General features: G+C 43.0%; 1 protein-coding gene across 1 annotated transcript; it reads left to right on the top strand.

The window, feature by feature from the left end:
• Positions 1-211: 211 nt before the first annotated feature.
• Positions 212-11,771, top strand: LOC115157642 (ubiquitin domain-containing protein 1). The gene is made up of 3 exons (XM_029706075.1): positions 212-987; positions 8,125-8,352; positions 8,616-11,771. The coding sequence occupies exons 1-3, from the start codon at positions 900-902 to the stop codon at positions 8,996-8,998; spliced, it is 699 nt and encodes a 232-aa protein (XP_029561935.1). The 5' UTR covers positions 212-899; the 3' UTR covers positions 8,999-11,771.
• The last annotated feature ends 14,627 nt before the right edge of the window (positions 11,772-26,398 follow it).

Consider the following 26,398-nt stretch of genomic DNA (forward strand, 5'->3'; position numbering starts at 1 on the left):
TGCATGGCTATGTGCATATTCTAAAGAAATGTTATATATGGAAATGTTATATTTCTATTTATCATTTGACCGTTCATCTGCAAATAATATATATAAAGTTCGTTTTGGCATGGTTGAGGACTTTCATTTGTTCCAGGGATGCTCCCCACCCATGAAGGAAGTCGTGACGTGCCATAATCTGACACCCCTTGCCTTGAGCACGCGCAGGCGTAAAAAGTTACTGTTGCTACCCGCACCAGGAAGGGAAGGGGGATTTAAAAACCTGGCTGAGAAAAATGGAAACGTTTGAAATTGACCACGGTGTTAAACGGAGAATCATACCAACAATCATTTTGGTTTAAAATCCAAGCTATCTGTTTAGAATACTTACGTGGTCGTGAAAGGTTGTTAACTAATGTTAACTAGTTAAATTAGCTAGGGCTGTCTCGCGCAACGACGGATGGCAGTGTGCGAGTTATCAAGCCAGCGATCTAATGTGAGCTTGCTAACAAGTTGCTTTGAAAATTGTTGTCAACGAAGCTAGCTAGTTGGCACGCTAACTTGTCTAAGTAGAATGTATAGAGGGCAGTCTAGATATAATGCAATCAATTATTGTTGACATTTATCCCGTTAGGTTGCTAGCGAGTCTGCACGTGACTACTGATTTTGGAATGTTGGATCGCATCAAACAATAATAAAGCAGAAGTAGCTAGCTAGCTCTTCCGTGTTTACCATTTAGAGTTGCGAACAGTGTTCACTTTCCGTGTAACGTTAATTTGTGGATTATGCTATCAAGAAAAGCACCTTGACCTAGCGAGTTAATTTTGTACAGCGGATCTAGCTATATCTAATTGTTTTGGAAATAGGTAGCGGTTGGCTAATAATGGGGCCCCGACATAGTTAGCAAACTGATAATAATCATGGGAGGATGTGTTGGGAGAGAACGTGAGGACACACAGGGCCACGGATCATCCAGAAGCAGTGGAAGGGCACACCGAAAACGTGGAAGTAAGTAATGGTAACTTTGTTGTCTGAGTGCATCGAATAGAAACATAGTTCAACATATGGTACTAAATGGTAAACATTTACCATGTAATATCTACCCATTTCATTACTACAACATACTAACCCCCAGAGAAATATGGATTTCGTCCTTAAGGTTCTCACTCTTAACACGGGTACCCAATCTGGACTGTGCCCAAATAACTGTAGGATACATTTGTAATTTCCCTTCCCCCCATCTTGCAGGACACAAATGGACACGAGTTACTTCCTGTTACCCCTCTACCAGTACAGAAAAATGTATGCACTCACTACTGTAAATTGCTCTGGATAAAAGCATCTGCTAAATTACTAAAATGTACCAACCGATGGCTGTATACATAGCAACCAACACAACTAGGCTAAACCTAATTTGATCAGGGAAAGCAACACTGGTTGACTGTCAATACTCAATATATCATAGTAGTTGAGCTGACTCTTCACCAACAATGTTATCTTGATTTTTCATGTGCAAGTCCATTACCTTGCTAAGATTATTTTCTGCATAAGAAAAATAGTGGCAGACTGCCATGTTTAACCTGTTATAGTTTGTTGGCATTTTAAGTGACTGATGGAATGTAGATTGCTGCTAAAGCATTTTGCATAAAGACTAAAGCTACAGGCTCCAAATAGCTTAGGTCTAATGAAACTCAAATTGGAAACTTCCAAGGGACACGGAAAGCAGTAAGATCCCTCTGCCACATAGGACCTATCAACACCTCGGCCTAATTTAGAAAATGCAATCTTACACTGGACTGTGGGACTGTCATAACACAATTTCTAAACCCAGAGGCGCAACATCGCAAGACTTCCGGGAAAGCTCGCGAAACAGACCATCCCGGGGTTTGGGGTTTGAGAAGTCAATAAGTGAAGTGAAGAATTCTACCTTAGATTCAAGCCATGTCTTAAGTGGGTGGCAGGTAGCCTAGTGGTTAGAGCGTTGGACTTGTAACCAATAGATTGCAAGAGTTGACGAGGTAAAAAACTGTTGTTCTGCCCCTGAACAAGGCAGTTAACCCACTGTTCCTAGGCTGTCATTGAAAATAAGAATTTGTCCTTAACTGACTTGCCTAGTTAAATACAGGTAAAATTAAAAATGTCTTAAGTAGTTGAACATGTTATTGCTCCAACCTCGTGTAAGTGACAAACTGACACTTTTCTAATTGGTGAAAAAAAATGTATATCGAAGGATTGCCTTTTGGTTTGACAGCCTGCACATGCGCAGTTTGGCGTGAGGTGACCGTTAGACCCGATGATGCGTTTCTAAGCTTTAGCTTTGCTAGCCGACATCACCTTCATGTGTGATTGGGATTTCTATTGGAGAAGCAGTTTGTCTTTCTTCATACTGTACGGTCTTTAGTCACAATGTGCCATTAGACTTTCTTGGTGTATTATACAACAGGGCTCCTGAGTGGCGCAGCGGTCTAAGGCACTGCATCTTAATGCTAGAGGCGTCACTACAAACACCCTGGTTCAAATCCAGGCTGTATCACAACCTGCCGTGATTGGGAGTCCCATAGGGCGGCGCACAATTGGCGCAGCGTCGTCCGGGTTTGGCAGGCCACCCATTGTAAATAAGTATTTGTTCTGCCTAGTTAAATAAAAACATTAATAAATCAGAAGACCTCGCCTATAAAGTTGACTGAAGAGCCAACAATGATTTGTAGAGGCTTTAGGACAGTGTTTCCCAAACTCGGTCCTGGGAACCCCAAGAGGTTCACATTTTGTTTTTTGACCTAGCACTACACAGCTGATTCAAATGGTGGACAGCTGATTATCTGAATCAGCTGTGTAGTGCTAGGGCAAAAACCAAAATGTGCAGCCCGAGTTTGTGAAACGCTGCCTTAGGAGCAGTGAGTGTTTGATGCAGGTAGGCTAGAGGCACTCCCAGGCCGGTAATAAGAACAAGTCGTGTCATGTGCCCGACAGCAGTGGTTCTCAACCCTCTCCTCGGGGACCTCCAGCCATTCCATGTATTTGATCTATTCCAGAGCTAGCACACCTGATTCAACTTGTCAACTAAGTATCAAGCCCTTGACTGTGTGAGTCAGTCAGTGAGTGAGTTCAGGCCTACAACAAAATTGTGAAACGTCTGGGGGTCCCTGAGGAGAGGTTTGCGAACCGCTGCCCTACAGCAACTGTTCCACCGGGGCTGCGTGCGCCAGGCCGGCATGCAGTGTGCCATGTGAAAGCAAGGAGAAGTCCGATGTTTCTCAGTGTCATGTCTCCCATTATGGCTAGAAATAAATACCACGGTGCTAAGTTAAGGACGACTTGCTGCCTTTGTGGGTGGAAGTATTGTTTTATTCTTTGGTGTAGAACTTCATTTTGGTGTAAGCATTTGTTTAATTATAACCTTGGCCAAGTCATGTTGTAGCTACATGTAAAATAAAGGAAACACCAACATAGTGTCTTAATAGGGCGTTGGGCCGCCAAAACAGCTTCAATGTGCCTTGGCATAGATTCTACGTGTCCTGAACCTATATTGGAGTGATGTAACACTATTCTTATAAAAATAATTATGAATACATACTTCATTGAACTTATATATTCTTCCACAAGAAATTCCATAATTTGGTGTTTTGTTGGTGGAAAACACTGTCTCAGGCACCGATCCAGAATCTCCCATAAGTGTTCAATTGGGTTGAGATCTGATGACACACACACACACACACACCCTTTAAACCCCCCTATGCTCATTTGAGACTCTTCTTTCAAAGTCACTGAGATCTCTTCTAGCCATGGTAGCCAAAATAATGGCCAACTGGGCATTTTTATACATGACCCTATGCATAATGGGACGTTAGTTGCTTAATTAACTCAGGATCCACACCTGTGTGGAAGCACCTGCTTTCAATAGAGTCCCGAAGTATGAATCCTAATAAAAACGATTGGAACCATTTCCCTGTTTGACTGCTAGGTTTTATGGGTATTATGACACCTCCACTGTGGAGCTCTATATCCATATCAAAGTTGTCTAGCAACTGGGGCTAAGCCTAGTTGATAGCAGTTTTCAAACAGCTTTTTGGATGTTCCGTGGAGGTTTGACAGGCGAGGCCAAGTTTTATCTTTAGCCGCAGAATGTCGAGGAGGTTTTGAAAAAGCTGATAAGATTGTCAATTACAGGGGTGACTATATGTGTTCGCAGTGAATTTGTGCTTGGCCCAAGCCTAGTTTTGACTTTCATTGAATTAATTCCTACATGGCTGTTCTGTACTGTCTGTGAAAGGGATACTTCCTAGTCTTGCGGATATGCTTTTAACTTGCAATGTTGGTTCAGGGCTGAAATTGGCCTACTTCAACATTGACATTGTAGGGGTGAAAGCAGGCCGTAGGCCTCTAGGAACAGATCCGCCCTATATTTAGTGTTATCGGGGGAGTGAGGTGCTATGATGTAAGACTGTAACCTATTATTTTGAACCCAAGTCCCGAGATTATACTTTTTAACAGCCACATACAGCCCACCGCTACATCACAAGTGTATCTTCGAGTCCTGAAACAATACATAATGTGATCTGCAATGCAATCCTGTCTGTAAAATGCAATGTATCTGCCCCTTCATAACCTCAACAAGCCCCACATGAGGAGCACACCCTGCTATTGTGTCATGTCTCTGGAATGCTTCTCTGATGCTGCGGCAACATGGATTCATGATGGGTGGATATGCTCCTTGGCCTAGTGCTGCAATATCTGCACACCTGGAAATAGGCCTGCACATTTCCAAACTATTTGCTAATCTGATGTTAAAAAGTTAGCTGGTAATCCAGACAAGACATTAGACCTAGCCTATTCACTTTTTTCCAGAGGCCTAGTCTAGGCTATATGATGACTGGAAAGTCTACAAGTCCTTTTTCCCAAGACAGCATGTATGTTGAGTTGAACTTACAGTATATGATGTCCCTTTCGACAGCGTTTCCCAAACTCGGTCCTGGGGCCTCCCCTGGGTGCACATTTCGTTTTTTGCCCCTAGGACTACACAGCTGACTCAAATAACCAACTCATCATCAAGCTTGGATTATTTGAATCAGCTAGGGACAGAACCAAAACAGGCCCCAGGACCGAGTTTAGGATACCCTGCCTTACGACATCACATAGTGTTGCACACAGTTGTGTCCTAGTCTTGTATGCTGCCTGATCCAACAACTCTCGTAGACTAGTCCATTACTCTGCTTGAGTACTAGTATGAAGATCATTACACTCTACTCCCTGTATATCCTACACTGTCCTACTGATTACTCCTCGTAAGCTACCTGCACCATAAATAATTTGTTTGGTGGAAAGGTGACCTTTTTTAGATACTTGGCAACTGTCTTTGTTGCCCCTCCTTGCTGCCCTTGGTTAGCCTAGTTGTCAATGAAGACCAAAGATACCGCTGATCATGTTAGGACAACAATTGCCGCCTCAGCAGACTCTTCTTTGACCATTCAAACCCTCGTTTGTTAGCTAACTGGGCCTGTTTAGTACCATGTGACAGACCGAGCCAAAGTCGCACTCTGGTGCCAACTATAAAACTCATCTGCTCAGTTTGACACCAAGTCCTCATTGGAGGCCGGGACCTACCTCTCCATACCATTCTGAGAGCTGCTTGTCTGCCTGCGTCCAATTAAGCCCTCTCTCTCCTTTAGGTTATGTGGTTGAGACAGGATGTGTTTTAGAGGCGCTGTATGGTAGTCAGCCTGGCCTGGTGCTGAAGGAACACTTTACCACATGCTGAAAAGTGTTTTCCTGGCTTCCCCGATAGGTGTGCAGTGCTAATCCTATGCTAAGCATGGATAATCTTTCAGATGTACATGGTGTAATACTGTCTGCATATTCTAATTATAAACCCTGATTGAGGGTATAGAGAGCTGCGTGTGGGGGGAGGGGTTCTTTGCTGGCAATGTAGGGAAAACTTCTCCAGACGGGCAGGCCCAAACACTCCATAAATGTCTTGTTAACTGTTGCATCCGTGCTAGTGAAACGTTTGGAGATGGGAACGCCCATCACACACTGTGTGTACCCAGTGCAACCGAGATTGCCACACACTCACTCTACACTATCCTGGACCGTGTATGGCGCGGGAGGGGGAATTTTAATGTTCAAACAACCCCCCCCTGCTCTCGGAATGCCTCTGCTCTGTCATGCAAACGAGCATACCCTAGATTGGTCTTGTTTATGTTGTGTGGCTCACCTGGCTGCCTTGAATCTGGCAGAGAGGGGAGGACTTTGGTCACGATGATGAGGAAGAGGGTTTATTATAGCTGGGTGTATTAGTCCTCGTGGAATACCAAACGCTGCATAGGCCGGCTGTGGCATAGCCAGAGCAACGTGTAACGTCTATTCGTTTCTTAAGTATCTCTCTAGGGCAGTTTTTTTTAAAGAGCTCTAGTCTTCTGTGTCTGGTACAACTAGCTTATATGGTATTATGATGACCTTATTGAACGTAGGTGATGGGCTATCCTATTATAATGAGATTCCAGGCATTGGCAGACGCCACGACATTGTTGCTCTAGTTTCGTCCGTGGTAATGACTGTGTCATGATGATGCCGCCCACATTGTCTAAGCCCCCTTTAACATTCTTTAAAGGGTGTTCACTCTGCGTTGGGAAATCAATGGCTGCTGGTAAGTCTCATTAGGTAATAGGCTATCTAGTCTATTCTACTTGAAAATTAGCATTTTAGTAATTTAGCAGACCCTCTCATACAGAACGAGGTGAGACCACAACATAGAGTACATTTAGGGGTGGGAGGGGCAAGAGACCAGAGGTGGCGGAACGGAGTGCTCTGGTTGGGGTGTAGGGTTTGAGCATAGCTTGAAAGTAAGGAGGGGCAGTTCCCCTTGCTTCTCCGTGGGCAAGCACCAGAGTCTTGAAGATGATGCGAGCTTCGACTGGAAGCCAGAGTGTGCGGAGGAGCGGGGTGACTTGGGAAGGTTGGACAGCAGGCGGGCTGCAGCGTTCTGGGTAAGTTGCAGGGGTTTGATGGCACAAGCGGGGAGCCCAGCCAACAGAGTTGCAGTAGTCCAGACGGGAGAGGACAAGTGCCTGGATTAGGACCTGAGCCGCTTCCTGTGTGAGGAAAATTCATACTCTATGGATGTCGTAGAGTATGAACCTGCAGGCGCAAGTCACTGCTTTGATGTTTGCAGAGAACGACAGGATGTTATCCAGGGTCAGGCCATAGTTCTTTCCACTCTGGGAGGGGGAGCACCGTGGAGTTGTCAACCACAATGGAGAGGTCTTGGAGTGGGCAGGCCTTCCCCGGGAGGAAGAGCAACTCCGTTTTGTTGAGCTTGAGGTAGTGGGCCGACATCCAAGCTGAGATACCTGCCAGGCACGCAGAGATGCGTGTCGCCACCTGGGTGTCAGAAGGGAGGGAAGAAGAGTAGTTGACTTTCATCCGCATAGCAATAATAGGAGAGACCATGTGAGGATATGACAGAGCCCAGTGACAGAGCCTTCACACCATAGCAATAATAGGAGAGACCATGTGAGGATATGACAGAGCCCAGTGACAGAGCCTTCACACCATAGCAATAATAGGAGAGACCATGTGAGGATATGACAGAGCCCAGTGACTTGGAATAGAAATCGCTTTGTGGCCAACAGTTAGTTGGAGGAAGGCAAAGAACCTGGATTGCAGCCTTGACAGATAGTGATGATGTGGGATGTACTCCCATTGCCCTATCATGTCTTCCGAAAACCGTCAAAAGGCTAGACATATGCAGCAGACATTCCCTATCATGTGCTAGATTGTATATACCCAGATAATCCCCATACCCAGATAAGAACCTAGTTAACATGTTTACCATGTCGATGCCCTTTCCTTGGACATGCCTACGATCTACCTTTGGAAGGTGTTGAAAACAATTATGTGTGACTTAACTATATTTTGTAACAAATAGGCTAGAATGGGTATCTGGCACTCTGACATTAGCCCTTGGTGTAACCATATGGGTTTTTAGAGAGATGTACCCCAGTATATATTGCTGAGCATGTGACTAAAACTGTACCCATTTCAATGCACTAAACAATGATGTGTAGTGATATTCTGGTACGTAGTCTGTAGGTTGATATTAGAAAAGCCTTCTAACAATGTGACTTTTTGTTGTGTCCCTCCCTGCAGGTCGCAATGAGCCCCTGAAGAAGGACAAGCCCAAGTGGAAGAGTGACTATCCCATGACGGAGGGCCAGCTCCGCAGTAAGAGGGATGAGTTCTGGGACACAGCCCCGGCCTTCGAGGGCCGAAAGGAGATCTGGGACGCTCTGAAGGCAGCCACCGTCGCCCTGGAGTGCAACGACCACGAGCTGGCCCAGGCCATAGTGGATGGAGCCAGCATCACTCTGCCTCACGGTGAGGAACACACACACAAGCACGATATGGGGAAGCTATGATAACCTGGGGGCACATTTGGAATCTGAATAGACTTGAACTGTCAGTACATTTGGAACAATGGTAATATTACACCATGATGTTTTTGCACAGCTATTGACCTGATTATGAAATCTGATTCATGTTTCTCTGATTCATGCCTGAGTCAAGACCACTTCCTGAGCAGTTGTGAAATAACACACATTTAGCAACAGAACATGGTTTTCCCTCTGTCTGTGTTCCAGGCTCACTGACAGAGTGTTATGATGAGCTGGGTAGCCGCTACCAGCTGCCCGTCTACTGCCTGGCCCCTCCGGTCAATCTGATCTCCGAGCGCAGCGACGAGGACCCCGGCGACAGCCCCGAGCCCACAGCCGCCCCCAAGAAGGAGTTCCAGCTCAAGGTGCGCCTCTCCACGGGCAAGGACCTGCGCCTCAGCGCCAGCATGGCCGACTCCATCGGGCTGCTGAAGAAGCAGCTTCAGGCCCAGGAGGACATCGACACGGCCCACCAGCGCTGGTTCTTCTCAGGCAAGCTGCTCACGGACAAGACCCGCCTGCAGGACACTAAGATCCAGAAGGACTTTGTCATCCAGGTCATCGTCAACCCGCAGGCCCCCATTAACTAGGTCCCAGATGAGAGGAGGATCGATGTAAAACAGAGGGGTGATTTGGGGAATTACAGTTAAGAGATGAACAACAGAAGGGAGAGACTCTGAATGCTTTTCAATGTTTCATTGTTTACCGTTAAAGAGTGTGGTTCTTTTCAGTGTGTCACTTCTCTATAGGACGGTTGATCGATCGATCCAGACGTTTCAGACGAGACCACTCACCCTAAGAAGGGGTGTTCTCTGTCACTCACCACACTAACTTTGAAGTAAATCATAGCAGAATTGCCCCCCAGATGTGAGACACTGCAGGTGTGCACCACACGGCACGTGCAAGGGGTCTGCGTCTGCACTAACATTAACCAGGTGCCAATTGAAATCGCAGAATCTTTTACAGAGTTTGTAAAGCACATCTTTTTCTGTCCCTGGTCTCTACTCTGGTACCCTGTAATGGATACTTCCCATGATCCTCCCTCAAGTGATATACAAAACTTTTTCTCTCATTTCTTTCTTTTTTTGAGTTAATCTCAAACAGAGCTTTTTTTGCACAGTTGATTTGTACTTGCGTGGTAGTTTGTGTGCCTTCAAGGAAGAAAACAAAACAGAATCCTTAGGGGGGGAAAATGCTATTTTTACTGCTAAAGCCTTCTGTCTCTAGATTCAGGAATAATTGTTTCATAGATCTATACAAATCCTAAATATACTGCTGCATTTTTCGATCAGCTGTCTCTATATCAGTTATTGCATTTCAAATGTACCACTGGTGTTTCCATGGATGTTAGCCTTGTGTTGTCCCTAATGGTTGTATGTGCCCCCCACACTCCCATTGTCAATGTACTGTAAAATGACAATGATTAGAGAGCCTAGCCCTTGTATGCTGTGCCACATTACAATCCTGAGGTGAAATGTGAAGCTCAAGCTACAGTGAAGATGATAGGAGAACGTCTCTCTGTTTTAGTATATAGTCATGGAAGAGGAACAGTGCTTTTCTGTCTGTCTCGGGTGGCACCTCGCTGCACATGAGGTGCTCCTTTACCCTTCATGTCAGTCCTTTGCTTTTCCATCTTTCTCTAAGCGCTTGTGCCCCTTTCTTTTATGTCCTCATCAAAAGAACATAAACAAGATACTCAGTGGTGGATTGTTAAACTGGAGGTGGGAAGACCTGTTACCAGGCTATTGTCATCATAGCATAACTATCATTTAAAGGGATATTTTGGCAATGAGGCAATTTATCTACTTCCCCAGTGTCGGATGATCTCGTGGATACTATTTTATGCCTTTGTGTTTAGTATGAAGGAAGTTAAAGGTAGTTTCACAAGCCAATGCTAACTAGTGTTAGCGCACTGACTGGAAGTCTATGGGTATCTGCTAGCATGCTATGCCCTTTAAGGATTTTAGGTTTGTTGTCTGTATAGGCACTTGAACTTTATCCAACTTTAGCTCAAACAGTTGATCAATGACTGTGCTGGGAATATATTTGTTAATCTTTATGCAAAGCTGAGTATTTCTCTCAACTTACAATGTATGTGCAATACAAAATAGACCTCGTACCTTTTTGATTCTCCCCTTATTTCATATATACAGTAGCATTAGCTATGACTATGTAAAGGTTCTCAGAAACACAGAACATAGGAGCCTGCTATGTTGAGATTGCTTTGTCATTGTACAATCGACCTTTGACCTTGTTCAGAGTTTCATATTGCCTTCATCTCTGTTTTGAAATGTTGTGCCATATATAAGTGTTCAAATGGCCACTTCTTTCTTTTAACGGGATGTCCTCACTATAACAATCATGTACCGTGCGTTAATTGGCTTGGCCCTTGTCCCCCCACTTTGTGTGAAGGTTAGCACATCCATTTGGGCTCAGAAAAATACCTAACTTTGCAATAGAGCCTCTTTTTAGTCTCCCACCTCTTCTGTGTAAAACAGCAGAGACCCATTTTTTTTCTTTCTTTTCATTTCTTGTCTCAATCCCTCCTTGCAGAATGTGGCTCAAATGTTTGCTTCATCTATGTTCATTTAGTGCTACGAGAGGTAACGAGATACGTTGGTCTAACGTCAATGTACAATCCCTACATCGGACAGCACAAAAATAGAAAGCTCAATGTAATCTATGTGAGGGAGCTGCACGATGTTGCCAGTAAGGACAAATCTGATATCACAGAGCAATGACATCACACAAGGGCCGTGGTTCGATCCAGGCCAGGGGAGCAGGAGAGAGAGAGAGAGCTCTGCTCTTCCTTCAGTTTTCTGAGGCCTGTGAACCTCCCATCACAGTAGTTAGAGAGATTTCAACAATTGTCTAGGAAAGATCCCTTATGCAGGCCATTAATCAGACATGCTTTCAGTTTTCTGTTTTAGTAAGAATGTACAAGTATCTTTTGTATGCATGATACATGTTTGATCATATGGGGGTCAGAGCAGGAGTTTCATTTGTATGTTTCCTGTAATGTCCTAAGTCATGGTACACAGGTAGACTCAGACATGCAGTATACTAAAGCTGGTAATATGGCCATGGATATTTATTTTAGTTATTTTGTGGGTTACTTTAGGACACAATGTACACTGCTTTATGTTCCTCTCGGACCTCAGATGCCAATAAGCCATTGCATTTTAATCAAGCATTTTCACCAGGGTGGATCAAGAGGCCTTGCTCAAAGCAGAAACATGCAAATTGTGTTTTTGTTGATGTCCACAAAGATGTATAAAGATATGTATATTTAGTCATTTGGAAAAATATAAGTGATTATTATATATGAGATTTCTGATAATTAAATATGCTTACAACAACTCATTTTACAAGTGACGTGTACATTTATAAGCTGATTTAATTTTCAACCTTGTTTTTAGCTGTAACATAATTACAATTATTGTTAAAGGAAATCTCTCTCTTCATTTGATCCTGTAGCCAAATCTGTATGTGGCCTTGGACCAGAATATCCTACCTAGCCTCTGTAAATGAATAACAACCAAAGTGAATTTTTATTCGTTTAAATGTTTGTGTTCTCTTGTTCCTTTGGTGATCAGTTTTTAAAGTTCAATACTTATTGAATGAACTTTCCTGGACTCGCCCCACACAGTACAAGTTCAGGTAATTGATTTAGGTCATACTGCCATCTTGTGGATATACAGTATAATTTAGTCTATTGATTATTGACTGTGAAATTCTCTTGTGGCGCACTAAAGAAACATGATCTCTTCCTTTCTTCTATAGAAATAAGATAAAGGAAGAGGGTGTGAGCGAAAAGCACATGGAGACATGACACCGAAGCAGAAAGATCTGTATTATATTCCAGGAGTAGCCGAAGACCGGAGAGAATGAAGTTGAGTACTCTGTAGAGTCGTCGATGATGGCATATGCTCCTCATGGGGCGACTAAGCAATCTATTCTACTCCCACTAATTCAAGTATTTCCAGTCTTATTGCTCAGATCCCCACCATCCAGCTTTACTCCCCATCTGGAACATGAATGAGAGACCATGCTGTTATCCTAAAACCATGGGTATGTTTTTGCTTGAAAGACATATAAGGCTCTGATTTCCCTGACCTCTGTGTTGAAGAGTTTACAAAACCCCTGCATTATCTCTGACTGTTATTTGAATATATTGTTCTCTTACATTATGTAATTTACTTGTCAGTCATTTTCTTTTCTTTTCCAGAACCGGAACACTTAATTGTGATCATATCTTCAACAAATTGAACTTTGATTGGCCAAAAAGATGTTGGTGGGCTACTGGACTTTCTGGCTCTAACAAGGTATGTTTGGAGTCCCTGATGAGTCCAGTGAGCCTTGCCCAGTGAGAAGGTATGACTGCTGAGCAGGCTCTGGTCTGGTCTCGTGTGTTTGACTGGGCTTGTCTGATCCAGAAGGAAATACCACCCACGTTATTTGACCTCTTCCTCGATCCTCCAGTATGCCCAGATTAGGTTGTGCTGAGTTCCAGGATATGCAGCATTCAGTCGACCATCCTCGGTTAATTTAATAATATTTGTGAAACATTAAAGTTATTGTTTTTAGATAAAACTATACTAAATATATCCATTTCACCAAATAATTGATTAAAACACTGTTTTGCAATGGTCTACAGTAGCCTCAGCAAGACTCTGTAGGGTAGCACCATGGTGTAGCCGGCGGACAGCAAGCCGCTGTCCTCTGGGTGTTGAGGTCAATACGACACCTAGGAGGTTCATGGTTCCATAGACTTAAACAGTAATTATGACCATTTCTGGAGGACGCTCTCAACCTATCAGAGCTCATGCAGCATGAACTGGCATGTTTTCCACCCAATCAAAGGATCAGAGAATGAATCTAGTACTGAAAGCATAAGCTGCCGTGCTAGCTGAGTAGTTGACTCAGCGAGAAAGACAAAAGTTGAGCAGTTTTGAACAAATACATTTCTTAATTTGTTCAAAAGCAAGAGGGAGAGAGAGCTAGCTATATTTGGTTGTATTTTATTTTTACTTTCACTTAGCTTGCAAATGCAGCTAGCTAGTTTAGCCTACTCAAACAAATGGCTCAAACAGAAAGGAATGCTATGTTAGCTAGCAGGCTATGGCTATCCAACACTAGAGCTATGTTTGAATACCCATACTAACATACTGTATACTACATACTTAATGAGTATATATTACATACTATTAGTTCATTTTAGTATACTGAAAACGAACGGTGTCCTTTCAGTTGAGTGTACTAGTGCTTCGCCGGTCTCCTGGAAGTTGATGCTGTTGCTATACAACCTCCTGCTAGCTTCTTATCATAACAAATTACTAGCTAGACATTTTACGTCTTCGGGGGTGTTCTTAACTTCTTATGGGCAGGTCATCCGGCCAACATCTGGTGAAATTGCAGAGCGCGAAATTCAAAAATACCAAATTCAAATATTTAACAGTCTTGAAAATAGATGTGTTATACATAAAATAAAGCTTAACTTCTTGTTAATCCAGCTGCTGTGTCAGATTTCAAAAAGGCTTTACGGCAAAAGCAAACCATGAGATTATCTGAGGACAGCACCCCGCATATAAACACATGAAAATCATATTTCAACCAGGCAGGTGCGCCACAAAAGTCAGAAATGGCGATATAATTAATGCCTTTGAAGCTCTTCTTCTGTTGGCACTCCAAAATGTCCCAGAAACATCACAAATGGTCCTTTTGTTTGATAATGTCCTTCTTTATGTCCCAAAAATGTCCATTTATTTGGCGCATTTGATTAAGAAATACAGCGGTTTCAACTCGCCCAACATGCCTACAAAGTATCTAATAAGTTACCTGTAAACTTGGTCCAAACATTTCAAACAACGTTCCTAATCCAACCTCAGGTACCCTAAAACGTAAATAATCAATCAAATTTAAGACGGAATAAACTGTTTCTAATACCGGATAGAAACAACGTGAAGCACGTTCCAGTTCACGCGCACCAAAACAGTAGAGTCCACCTGGAGTGAAACTTACAATGAATAGCACTACTTCTTAATTTCTCAAAAGAAAAACATCGAACAATTTCTAAAGACTGTTGACATCTAGTGGAAGCCATAGGAACTGCAAACAGGGTCCTAATAATAAGGGTATTCCAAAGAAAACCATTGGAGAAAAAAAAAAAAAATCCCCCCTGCATGGTTTGTCCTTGGGGTTTCGCCTGCCATATCAGTTCTGTTATACTCACAGACATTATTTTAACAGTTTTAGAAACTTTAGTGTTTTCTATCCAAATTATATGCATATCCTAGCTTCTGGGCCTGAGCAACAGGCAGTTTACTTTGGGCACGCTTTTCATCCGGAGGTGAAAATACTGCCCCCTACCCAAGAGAGGTTAAAATCAATCTAGAGTGCCAGAGTGTACTCTGGGTGTTCGTAATTTCAGAGCGTTGTCAGATTGTACGTTTGTAAATTCAGAGTGTTTCACTCTGGGTGAGGAATTGGGTTGATCTTACAATGGTAGGGAAGCACCAAAGCGAACTTGCTAGCTACTTCCAGACACAAATGAGAGAACGCCTCACTGACCATTTTATTCACCCTAGCAGAGCTGGTTAGGCTATATTCATGTTTTCCAGAACGTTGGTGACTATAACTGTGCTGCTGGCAACAATTTATGCTTTTTTGCCAACGTTTACTGACACAGGCCATATTCAACGGGTGTTGAGCGTTCGTTCTGCTACACTCGATGTTGCATTGAGCTGGGTGAATGGAATATGAATGACAGTCATCCAATATGCTGTAATAGAAATAAGGCCATGCTCATAAAAAAAATGTGGATCCTCCCTCATCTTAACCGCACCGACCGCCACTGGCAGCATTATGCAGTTAGTTTAAAGCACATGCTCACACTACTACTAAATAAAGAAAACCACCGACATTTTAATTTTAATTTTATTTCACCATTATTTAACCAGGTAGGCTAGTTGAGAACAAGTTCTCATTTACAACTGCGACCTGGCTAAGATAAAGCAAAACAGTGCGACACAAACAACAACACAGAGTTACACATGGAATAAACAAACATACAGTCAATAATACAATAGAAAAAGTATATATACAGTGTGTGCAAATGAGGTAGGATAAGGGAGGTAAGGCAATAAATAGGCCATAGTGATGAAATAATTACAATATAGCAATTAAACACTAGAGTGATAGATGTGCAGAAGATGAATGTGCAAGTAGAGATACTGGGGTGCAAAGGAGCAAAATAAATAACAGTATTGGGATGAGGTAATTGGATGGGCTATGTTACAGGTGCAGTGATCTGTGAGCTGCTCTGACAGCTGGTGCTTAAAGTTAGTGAGGAAGATATGAGTCTCCAGCTTCAGGGATTTTTGCAGTTCATTCCAGTCATTGGCAGCAGAGAACTGGAAGGAACGGCGGCCAAAGGAGGAATTGGCTTTGGGGGTGACCAGTAAAATATACCTGCTGGAGCGCGTGCTACGGGTGGGTGCTGCTATGGTGACCAGTGAGCTGAGATAAGGTGGGGCTTTACCTAGCAAAGACTTATAGATGACCTGGAGCCAGTGGGTTTGGCGACGAATATGAAGCGAGGGCCAGACACCTAGGTATTTGTAGTTGTGGTGTTGGGCCACCACGAGCTGCCAGAACAGCTTCAATGAGCCTTGACATAGATTCTACAAGTGGCTGGAACTCTATTAGCGGGATTCGAAACCATTCTTCCTAGAGAAATTCCAGAATTTGGTGTCTTGTTGATGGTGGTGGAAAACGCTGTCTCAGGCTCCTCCCCAGAAGCTCCCATAAGGGGTTAAATTGGGTTGAGATCTGGTGACTAAGACAGCCATGGCATATGGTTTAGATTGTTTTCATGTTCATAAAACCCTTCAGGGACCACTTGTGCCCTGTGGATGGGGTATTGTCATCCTATGGGCTGAGGCATAGCAATGGTGGCCAAAATAATGGGCAACTGGGCCTGCCCAGCATTTTAATACATGACCTAAAGGGGGATGGGATGTGAATTGCTCAGGAACCACACCTGTGTGGAAGCACCTGCTTTCAATATACTTTGCCTCCTTAATTTACTTTAATGCTAAATTGTAATTATTTTGCCACTATGGCCTATTTATTGCCTACCTCCCTACTCTTCTACATTTGTACACACTGTACATAGAAAAATCAATTTTTTCCCATTGTGTTATTGACTGTACGTTTGTTTATGTGTAACTTTGTTGCTTTTGTCACACTGTTTTTCTTTATCTTGGCCAGGTCGCAGTTGTAAATGAGAACTTGTTCTCAACTGGCCTACCTGGTTAAAGGTGAAATAAAAATAAAAAGTGTTTCCATTACTTTGGCAGTTACCTGTACAAATACACGACCAGTCAAACATTTTAGAACACCTAATTGAAGGGTTTTTCTTTATTTTTACTATTTTCTACATTAGAATAATAGTGAAGACATCAAAACTATGAAATAACATATATGGAATCATGTAGTACCCAAAAAAGTGTTAAACAAATCAAAATATATTTTAAATTTGAGATTCTTCAAGTAGCCACCCTTTGCCTTGATGACAGCTTTGCACGCTTTGCAGTCTCTCAACCAGCTTCATGAGGTAGTCACCTGGAATGCATTTCATGTGGAATTTCTTTCCTTCTTAATGTGTTTGAGCCAATCAGTTGTGTTCTGACAAGATAGCCCTATTTGGTAAAAGACCAAGTCCATATTATGGCATGAACAGCTCAAATAAGCAAAGAGAAATTACAGTCATCATTATTTTAAGACATGAAGGTCAGTCAATCTGGAAAATGTCAAGTTTCTTCAAGTGCAGTCTCAAAAGCCATCAAGCGCTATGATGAAAGAGGCTCTCATGAGGACCGCCACAGGAAAGGAAAACCCAGAGTTACCTCTGCTGCAGAGGATAAGTTCATTAGAGTTACCAGCCTCAGAAATTGCAGCACAAATAAATGTTTCACACAGTTCAAGTAACAGACACATCTCAACATCAACTGTTCAGAGGAGGCTGCGTGAATCAGGAATTCATGGTCAAATTGCTGCAAAGAAACAACTACTAAAGGACACCAATAATAAGAAGAGACTTGCTTGGGCCAAGAAACACAAGTAATTGACATTAGGTCGGTGGAAATTTGATCTTTGGTCTGGAGTCCATATTGGAGATTTTTGGTTCCAACTGCCATGTCTTTGTGATACGCGGTGTGAATGAACGGATGATCTCCGCATGTGTATTTCCCACCGTGAAGCATGGAGGAGGTGTGATGGTGTGGGGGTGCTTTGCTAGTGACACTGATTTATTCAGAATTCAAGGCACACTTAACCAGCATGGCTACCACAGAATTCTGCAGCAATACACCATCCTATCTGGTTTGTGCCTAGTGAGACTCATTTTTTTCCCAACAGGACAATGACCCAACACCAGGCTGTTTAAGGGATATTTTACCAAGAAGGAGAGTGATGGAGTGCTGCATCAGATGACCTAGCCTCCACAATCCCTCGACCTCAACAAATTGAGATGGTTTGGGATGAGTCGGACCGCAGAGTGAAGGAAAAGCAGCCAACAAGTGCTCAGCATATGTGGGAACTCCTTCAAGACTGTTGGAAAAGCATTCCAGGTGAAGCTGGTTGAGAGAATGCCAAGAGTGTGCAAAGCTGTCATCAAGACAAAGGGTGGCTATTTGAAGAATCTCAAATATAAAATATATTTTTTATATGTTTAACACTTTTTTTTTTTTGGTTACTACATGATTCCATATGTGTTATTTCATAGTTTTGATGTTTTCACTATTCTATGATGTAGAAAATAGTAAAATAAAGAAAAACCCTTGAATGAGTAGGTGTTCTAAAACTTTTTACCGGTAGTGTACAAGATAATACAAAACTAGAGCCTGCAGGACTTTGTGGAGTGTGGTATAATTAAAGCAGTACATTTCTTGATTACGGACCGATTTATATGTTTTGACCATAACAGTTTACAATCTAAGGTAACATCAAGTAATGTAGTCTCCTCAACTTGTTCAACAGCCACACATTCATTACCAGATTCAGCTGAGGTCTAGGGAATGATTTGTACCAAATACAATGCTCTTAGTTTTAGAGATGTTCAGGACCAGTTTATTACTGGCCAGCCATTCCAAATCCGACTGCAACTCCTTGTTAAGGGTTTCAGTGACTTCCTTAGCTGTGGTTGCTGACACATATATGGTTCAATCACCAGCATACATGGACACACAGGCTTTGTTTTAATGCCAGTGGCATGTCATTGGTAAAAATAGAAAGAAGTGGAGGGCCTAGAGAGCTGCCCTGCGGTGCACCACACCCTACACTACATGTTTGACATTAGAGAAGCTTCCATTTTAAAGAAAGCTCTGAATCCACGATATGGCAGAGGTTGAAAAGCCATAAAACATACACTACCGTTCAAAGGTTTGGGGTCACTTAGAAATGTCCTTGTTTTTGAAAGAAAAGTAACTCTTTATTGTCCATTTTTAAAATAACATCAAATTGATCAGAAATACAGTGTACACATTGTCAATGTTGTAAATTACTATTATAGCTGGAAACGGCTGATTTTTTTATGGAATATCTACATAGGCGTACAGAGGTCCATTATCAGCAACCATCCCTCCTGTGTTCCAATGGCACGTTGTGTTAGCGAATCCAAGTTTATCATTTTAAAAGGCTAATTGATCATTAGAAAACCTTTTGCAATTATGTTAGCACAACGTTGTGTGCTACTCCCTTCACAGAACAGTGCAAACTGGCTCTAACCAGAATAGAAAGAGTGGGAGGCCCCGGTGCACAACTGAGCAAGAAGACAAGTACATTAGAGTGTCTAGTTTGAGAAACAGATGCCTCACAAGTCCTCAACTGGCAGCTTCATTAAATAGTACTGGACAAACACCAGTTTCAATGTCAACAGTGAAGAGGCGACTCCGAGCTGAGGCCATATCTCAGATTGGCCGATAAAAAGAAAAGATTAAGATGGGCGAAAGAACACAGACACTGGACAGATGAACTCTGCCTAGAAGGCCAGCATCCCGGAGTCATCTCTTCACTGTTGACATTGAGACTGGTGTTTTCTGGGTACTATTTAATGAAGCTGCCAGTTGAGGACTTGTGAGGCGTGTGTATTTATACCTGTGTTTTCCGTCTGTCTGTTGCCAGTTCATCTTGTTTGTTCAAGCCTACCAGCGTTTTGTCTCAGCTCCTACGTTTTCCAGTTGATCTTTATCTTGTCCTCCTGGTTTTTGACCCTTGCTTGTCCTGACCCTGTACCCGCCCGCCTGACCACTTTGCCTGTCCCTGAGCCTGCCTGCCTGCCTTGTACCTTTGCTCCACCTCTGGATTTCCGACCTCTGCCTGACTTGAACCTGCCTGCCATCCTGTACCTTGGCCTCTACTCTGCATTATCGACCCCTGCCAGCTTGACCTGTCATTTGCCTGCCCCTGTTACAATAAACATTGTTACTTCACACAGTCTGCACTTGGGTCTTACCTTGGTACCTGATAGAGCGACAGTTGCTAATAATGGGCCTCTGTACGCCTATGTAGATATTCCATAACAAATCAGCTGTTTCCAGCTACAATAGTCATTAACAATGTCTGTCTACATTGTATTTCTGATCAATTTGTTATTTTAATGGACAAAAAAGTTGCTTTTCTTTCAAAAACAAGGACATTTCTAAGTGACCCCAAACTTTGAACGGTAGTGTGTTTTCTCAACAACAGGTTATGGTCAATGTCAGGCTGCACTGAAATCTAACCGTTTAGCTCCCACAATCTTCTTATCCATTTCTTTCACCCAATCATCAGTCATTTGTGTCAATGTAGTACATGTTGAGTGCCCTCTATAAGCATGCTGAAAGTCTGTCAATTTGTTAACAAAGAAATAGCATTGTATTTGGTCTAACACCATTTTTTCCCCAACAGTTTGCTAAGAACTGGCAGCAAGCTGATTGGTCTGCTGTTAGAACAAGTAAAGACCGCTTTACCACTCTTAGGTAGCGGAATGACTTTAGCTTCTCTCCAGGCCTGAGGACAAACACCTTCCACTAGACTCGGATGAAAGACAGGAGTGGCCATAGTCAGCTACCACCCTCAGTAGCCTTCTGTTTAAGTTGTCAATGCCAGGAGGATTGTTATTGATCAAAAACAATACTTTTTACACCAGTCCCAAACTAACTTAACAAAGTTCAAATTTACAATGCTTTTCTTTCATGTTTTTTTTTTATACATGAATACGATGGCTCACTATTCGTTGTTAGCATTCCTGCTCAAGTTTGCCCACTTTTCCAATGAAGTAATAATACAAATAATTGGCAACATCAAAAGGTTTTGTGATGAGTAAGCAATTGATGAAATATGTAGTTGAATTGGTCTTTCTGCCCATAATTTCATTTAAAGTACTCAAGTTTTTTTCTCCAGAATTCTTTATATCATTGATCTTGGCTTCATAATACAGTTTCTTGCTCTTAATTTCTCAATTTGCAGAAGGTCAGCCAGTCAGATGTGTAGCCAGACTTATTTTGCACTCCTTTTGCCCCATCTCTTTCAACCATACAGTTTTTCAATTCCTCATCAATCCATGGAGCCTTAACAGTTCTAACAGTAAATGTCTTAACAGGTGGCATGTATGTAAAGAATTAGAAGAAGCTATTTCATAAATTCATCAAGTGCAGCGTCTGGATGCTCCTTATTAATCACATCAGACCAACAAATATTTTTTACGTCATCCACATAAGTCACAGCAAAAACTTGTATGATTTTTTAAAGAAATGAATTTGCATTTTATTGCATGACAGAAGTATTTGATACATCAGAAAAGCAGAATTTAATATTTGGTACAGAAACCTTTGTTTGCAATTAGAGATCATACGTTTCCTGTAGTTCTTGACCAGGTTTGCACACACTGCAGCAAGGATTTTGGCCCACTCCTCCATACAGACCTTCTCCAGATCCTTCAGGTTTCGGGGCTGCCGCTGGGCAATCCGGACTTTCAGCTCCCTCCAAAGATTTTCTATTGGGTTCAGGTCTGGAGACTTGCTAGGCCACTCCAGGACCTTGAAATGCTTCTTACGGAGCCCCTCCTTACTTGCCCTGGCTGTGTGTTTCGGGTCGTTGTCATGCTGGAAGACCCAGCCACGACCCATCTTCAATGCTCTTACTGAGGGAAGGAGGTTGTTGGCCAAGATCTTGCGATACATGGCCCCATCCATCCTCCCCTCAATACAGTGCAGTCGTCCTGTCCCCTTTGCAGAAAAGCATCCCCAAAGAATGATGTTTCCACCTCCATGCTTCACGGTTGGGATGGTGTTCTTGGGGTTGTACTCATCCTTTTTCTTCCTCCAAACACAGCGAGTGGAGTTTAGACCAAAAAGCTCTATTTTTGTCTCATCAGACCACATGACCTTCTCCCATTCCTCCTCTGGATCATCCAGATGGTCATTGGCAAACTTCAGACGGGCCTGGACATGCGCTGGCTTGAGCAGGGGGACCTTGCGTTCGCTGCAGGATTTTAATCCATGACGGCGTAGTGTGTTACTAATGGTTTTCTTTGAGACTGTGGTCCCAGCTCTCTTCAGGTCATTGACCAGGTCCTGCCGTGTAGTTCTGGGCTGATCCCTCACCTTCCTCATGATCATTGATGCCCCATGAGGTGAGATCTTGCATGGAGCCCCAGACCGAGGGTGATTGACCGTCATCTTGAACTTCTTCCATTTTCTAATAATTGCGGCAACAGTTGTTGCCTTCTCACCAAGCTGCTTGCCTATTGTCCTGTAGCCCATCCCAGCCTTGTGCAGGTCTACAATTTTATCCCTGATGTCCTTACACAGCTCTCTGGTCTTGGCCATTGTGGAGAGGTTGGAGTCTGTTTGATTGAGTGTGTGGACAGGTGTCTTTTATACAGGTAACGAGTTTAAACAGGTGCAGTTAATACAGGTAATGAGTGGAGAACAGGAGGGCTTCTTAAAGAAAAACTAAAACGTCTGTGAGAGCCGGAATTCTTACTGGTTGGTAGGTGATCAAATACTTATGTCATGCAATAAAATGCTAATTAATTACTTAAAAATCATACAATGTGATTTTCTGGATTTTTGTTTTAGATTCCGTCTCTCACAGTTGAAGTGTACCTATGATTAAAATTACAGACCTCTACATGCTTTGTAAGTAGGAAAACCTGCAAAATCGGCAGTGTATCAAATACTTGTTCTCCCCACTGTATGGGTGATGTTGTTCCTGTAGTGTTTGTGAACACCCAGGTAGGTTGATTAATAACCTGAGCCAGTTTACAGGCACTGGTTACAGTGAGAAGCTTCCTCTTGAGCGGAAAGCTTGATGGAAACCAGTCAATATTCATGTCCCCAAGAAAGTAGACCTCTCTGTTTACATTGCATACACTATCAACCATTTCACACACATTATTTCGATACTTACTGTTAGGACTTTGTGGCCTATAGCAACACCCCAAAAGAATTGGCTTTAGATGAGGAAAGTGAACCTGCAGCCACAGTACTTCAATAACACTTGACATGAGATCTTCTCTAAGAATTACTGGGATATGGCTCTGAGTATATACTATATACAAAAGTATGTGGACACCCTGTCAAATTAGTGGATTCAGCTATTTCAGCCTCACCTGTTGCTGACAGGTGTATAAAATTGAGCACACCGCCATGCAATCTCCATAGACAATTGGCAGTAGAATGGCCTTACTGAAGAGGTCAGTGACTTTCAACGTGGCATCGTCATAGGATGCCACCTTTCCAACAAGTAAGTTTGTCAAATTTCTGCCCAGCTTCAGCTGCCTTGGTCAACTATGAGTGCTGTTATTGTTAAGTGGAAACGTCTAGGAGCAACAACGGCTCAGCCGTGAAGTGGTAGGCCACACAAGCTCACATAACGGGACCGCGGAGTGCTGAAGCACATAGCGAGTAAAAATCATCTGTCCTCTGTTGCAACACTTACTACCTAGTTCCAAACTGCCTCTGGAAGCAAGGTCAGCGCAAGAACTGTTTGTCGGGAGCTTCATGAAATGGGTTTCCATGGCCGAGCAGCCGAACACAAGCCTAAGATCACAATGTGCAATGCCAAGCGTTGGCTGGAGTGGTGTAAAGCTTGCGGCCATTCGACTTGTTTTTTGAGATCGGTGTGAAAGGACTTGACTGGCCTGCACAGAGTCCTGACCTCAACCCCACTGAACATCTTTGGGATGAATTGGAATGCCGACTGCGAGCCAGGCCTAATCGCCCAACATTAGTGCCTGACCTCACTAATGCTCTTGTGGCTGAATGGAAGAAAGTCCCCTCAGCAATGTTCCAACATCTAATGGAAAGCTTTCCCAGATGAGTGGAGGCTGTTATAGCAGCAAAGGGGGGACCAACTCCAAATTAATGCCCATGATTTTTGAATGACATGTTTGACAAGCAGGTGTTCAATACTTTTGGTCATGTAGTGTGTGAATATATAGCAACACCTTCCCCATAAGCATTCCTGTCTCTTCTACAGATTTTATGTCCTTGTACTGCTACTGTTGTATCATCAAAGGAATTATCTAAGTGAGTCTCAGAAATGGCTAATATATTGTTTTCTGATGTTAGCAAGTTATTGATTTCATGAACCTTATTTCTAAGGCTACATATATTAATATGGGCTATTTTCAGCCCTTTCCTGGGTAGGTTTTCAGAGAGAGACATAATATGGAAAATAACAAACGTGTGTGTGTGTGCTGTGGGGTTAAAGCTATGAACCCATATGCTTGGCTCTCTTATCCCTTCCAGGCTTTTGGGAGGGAGGGTGGACAAAGAGCCTTTTATATCGGATGTAAGCAATGTCCCCACATGTTTTGGCAGCTTTCATGGCCGGGATAAGTTATTTTCTATTCTGGCGCACAGCTTCAGGATAGTCCTCGTTGAGGAAGATGTATGTTCCCCTCAAGTTCTTGGCTCTTTCCAGAACCTTTACCTTGTCCTTGAACCTCAGGAACAGCTACTTATCGGCCTGGGCCTGTCACCTAGGCCGGTGGTGGGTTTTCCTGTGGGCGCTCTCCATCTCAATCTTCCTGTGATCTATCTTCAGTTTCTCCAAGATAATTTCCCTCACTTTGTCCTCAGACTCCATCCAGGTATCGTGGAGATTCTGCAATTCCGTCTACATCAATGTTGTTCTGCCTTGATTGTCCCTCGAGATAATCTGATTTCTCTGTCATTGTTATCATGGATTCACAGACATAATTAATGTACTCTCTCAATGACTTAAAGATTGTTGTCATCTTGCTGTTTTCAGTGGCCATGATGGTGAGCATTTACCCACTGAAGTCGGTTTACGACGCCAAACTGCAGTCAGGTCAAGACCCTGGTGAGGACGACGATCATGCAGATGAGCTTCCCTGAGATGGTTTCTGACAGTTTGTGCGGAAATTCTTCGGTTGTGCAAACCCACAGTTTAATCAAATGTTTGGGTGGCTGGCCTCAGACACTCCCCCAGGTGAAGAAGCCAGATGTGGAGGTCCTGGGCTGGCGTGGTTATACGTGGTCTGCATTTGTGAGGCCCATTGAATGTACTGCCAAATTCTCTAAAACAACGTTGGAGGCGGCTACAGCTCTGGTGGACATTCCTGCAGTTAGCATGCCAATTGCACGCTTCCTTAAAACTTGAGACATCTGTGACATTTGTGTTGTGTTACACAACTGCACATTTTAGAGTGGCCTTTTATTGTCCCCAGCACAAGGTTCACCTGTGTAATGATCATACTGTTTAATCAGCTTCTTCATATGTCACACCTGTCAAGTGGATGGATTATCTTGGCGAAGGAGAAATGCTCACAAACAGGGATGTAAACAAATTTGTGCACCAAATTTAAGAGCAATAAGCTTTTTGTGCATGTGGAAAATGTCTGGGATCTTTCATTTAAGCTCATGAAACATGGGACCAACACTTTACATGTTGGCTTTATATTTCTGTTCAGTGTTATAGCCAGTATAGTATGCACAACAGACAGCCTGACTCATAAACAGTCACTAGTTTGTCATCACCACTAGATGGCACTGTGCACAAGATGTTAGAACAAGGAGGATTTTTGGCTTGGATACGGGTGTACAGTAATAGGCTGCAGGCAGATTCCTTCAACTGAGAGAGCTTATATTTGAAGTGTTCCCTGAAGTGAAAACGTATTAGGAACATACATCATGTTCAGATTTTGTCATCGATTCAAAAGTGTTTAGATTTTTACATGACTGTTTTCACCATTTATGTAACATGAGGCTGATGGACAATGAATTAATATAATATTATTCCCAGTAGCACTGTGGGGTGAATGGTATGGCTGTCATCAGAGGTCTGAAGGGTTCAATGTTAGGGAACTGGCCTGAGGACAGGACCAGAGGTGGTCAGCCAAGGACGTCTGTGATTTCTGCTGGCCCCAGATCTGCCGCCTGGCTGCCTCCACTCAACTTACTGTCACACATAATATCCTAATGTCACTACACAGCCCCACAAGTACTCCAACAGACAGTATTTGACCCGGACGTGAGAGATCATTGAGATTTTTGAAAGATGCTTGAGTAATCCTCAGTAGACTGTACTGTAACACCATACAGTGACGTTACATTTCTTCACAAGTCGACTGAGGTTTTTTCATATTTTTCCCAATATATGACGCCCATGTACATATGCACAAGAAAACGCACACACTATACACACACACTATACACAGTACTCTCTCTCTCTCCCTCTCAAAGCAAATACAGTCTACAGGGCGAATGAAAATCCCTGAAAAAAGGCCCTATTGATGGAATTTCTCAAGAGGCGTTTGTGGTTGGCTGCCCTGCCAGGACCTGAGTGGAATCAGGCCATTCTACACTGTGTGCCATTACAGACCCAGAATGAGCCTATCAAATATGCACAAACGTGCTCAAAACTGTTTTCAATGTGTTGAGGTGCTCAGCTGAGCAATCTGGAGTCTGCATAGGCAT

Source organism: Salmo trutta, chromosome 2 (genome assembly GCF_901001165.1).
Source record: "Salmo trutta chromosome 2, fSalTru1.1, whole genome shotgun sequence".
In the NCBI taxonomy this organism is placed as follows: domain Eukaryota; kingdom Metazoa; phylum Chordata; class Actinopteri; order Salmoniformes; family Salmonidae; genus Salmo; species Salmo trutta.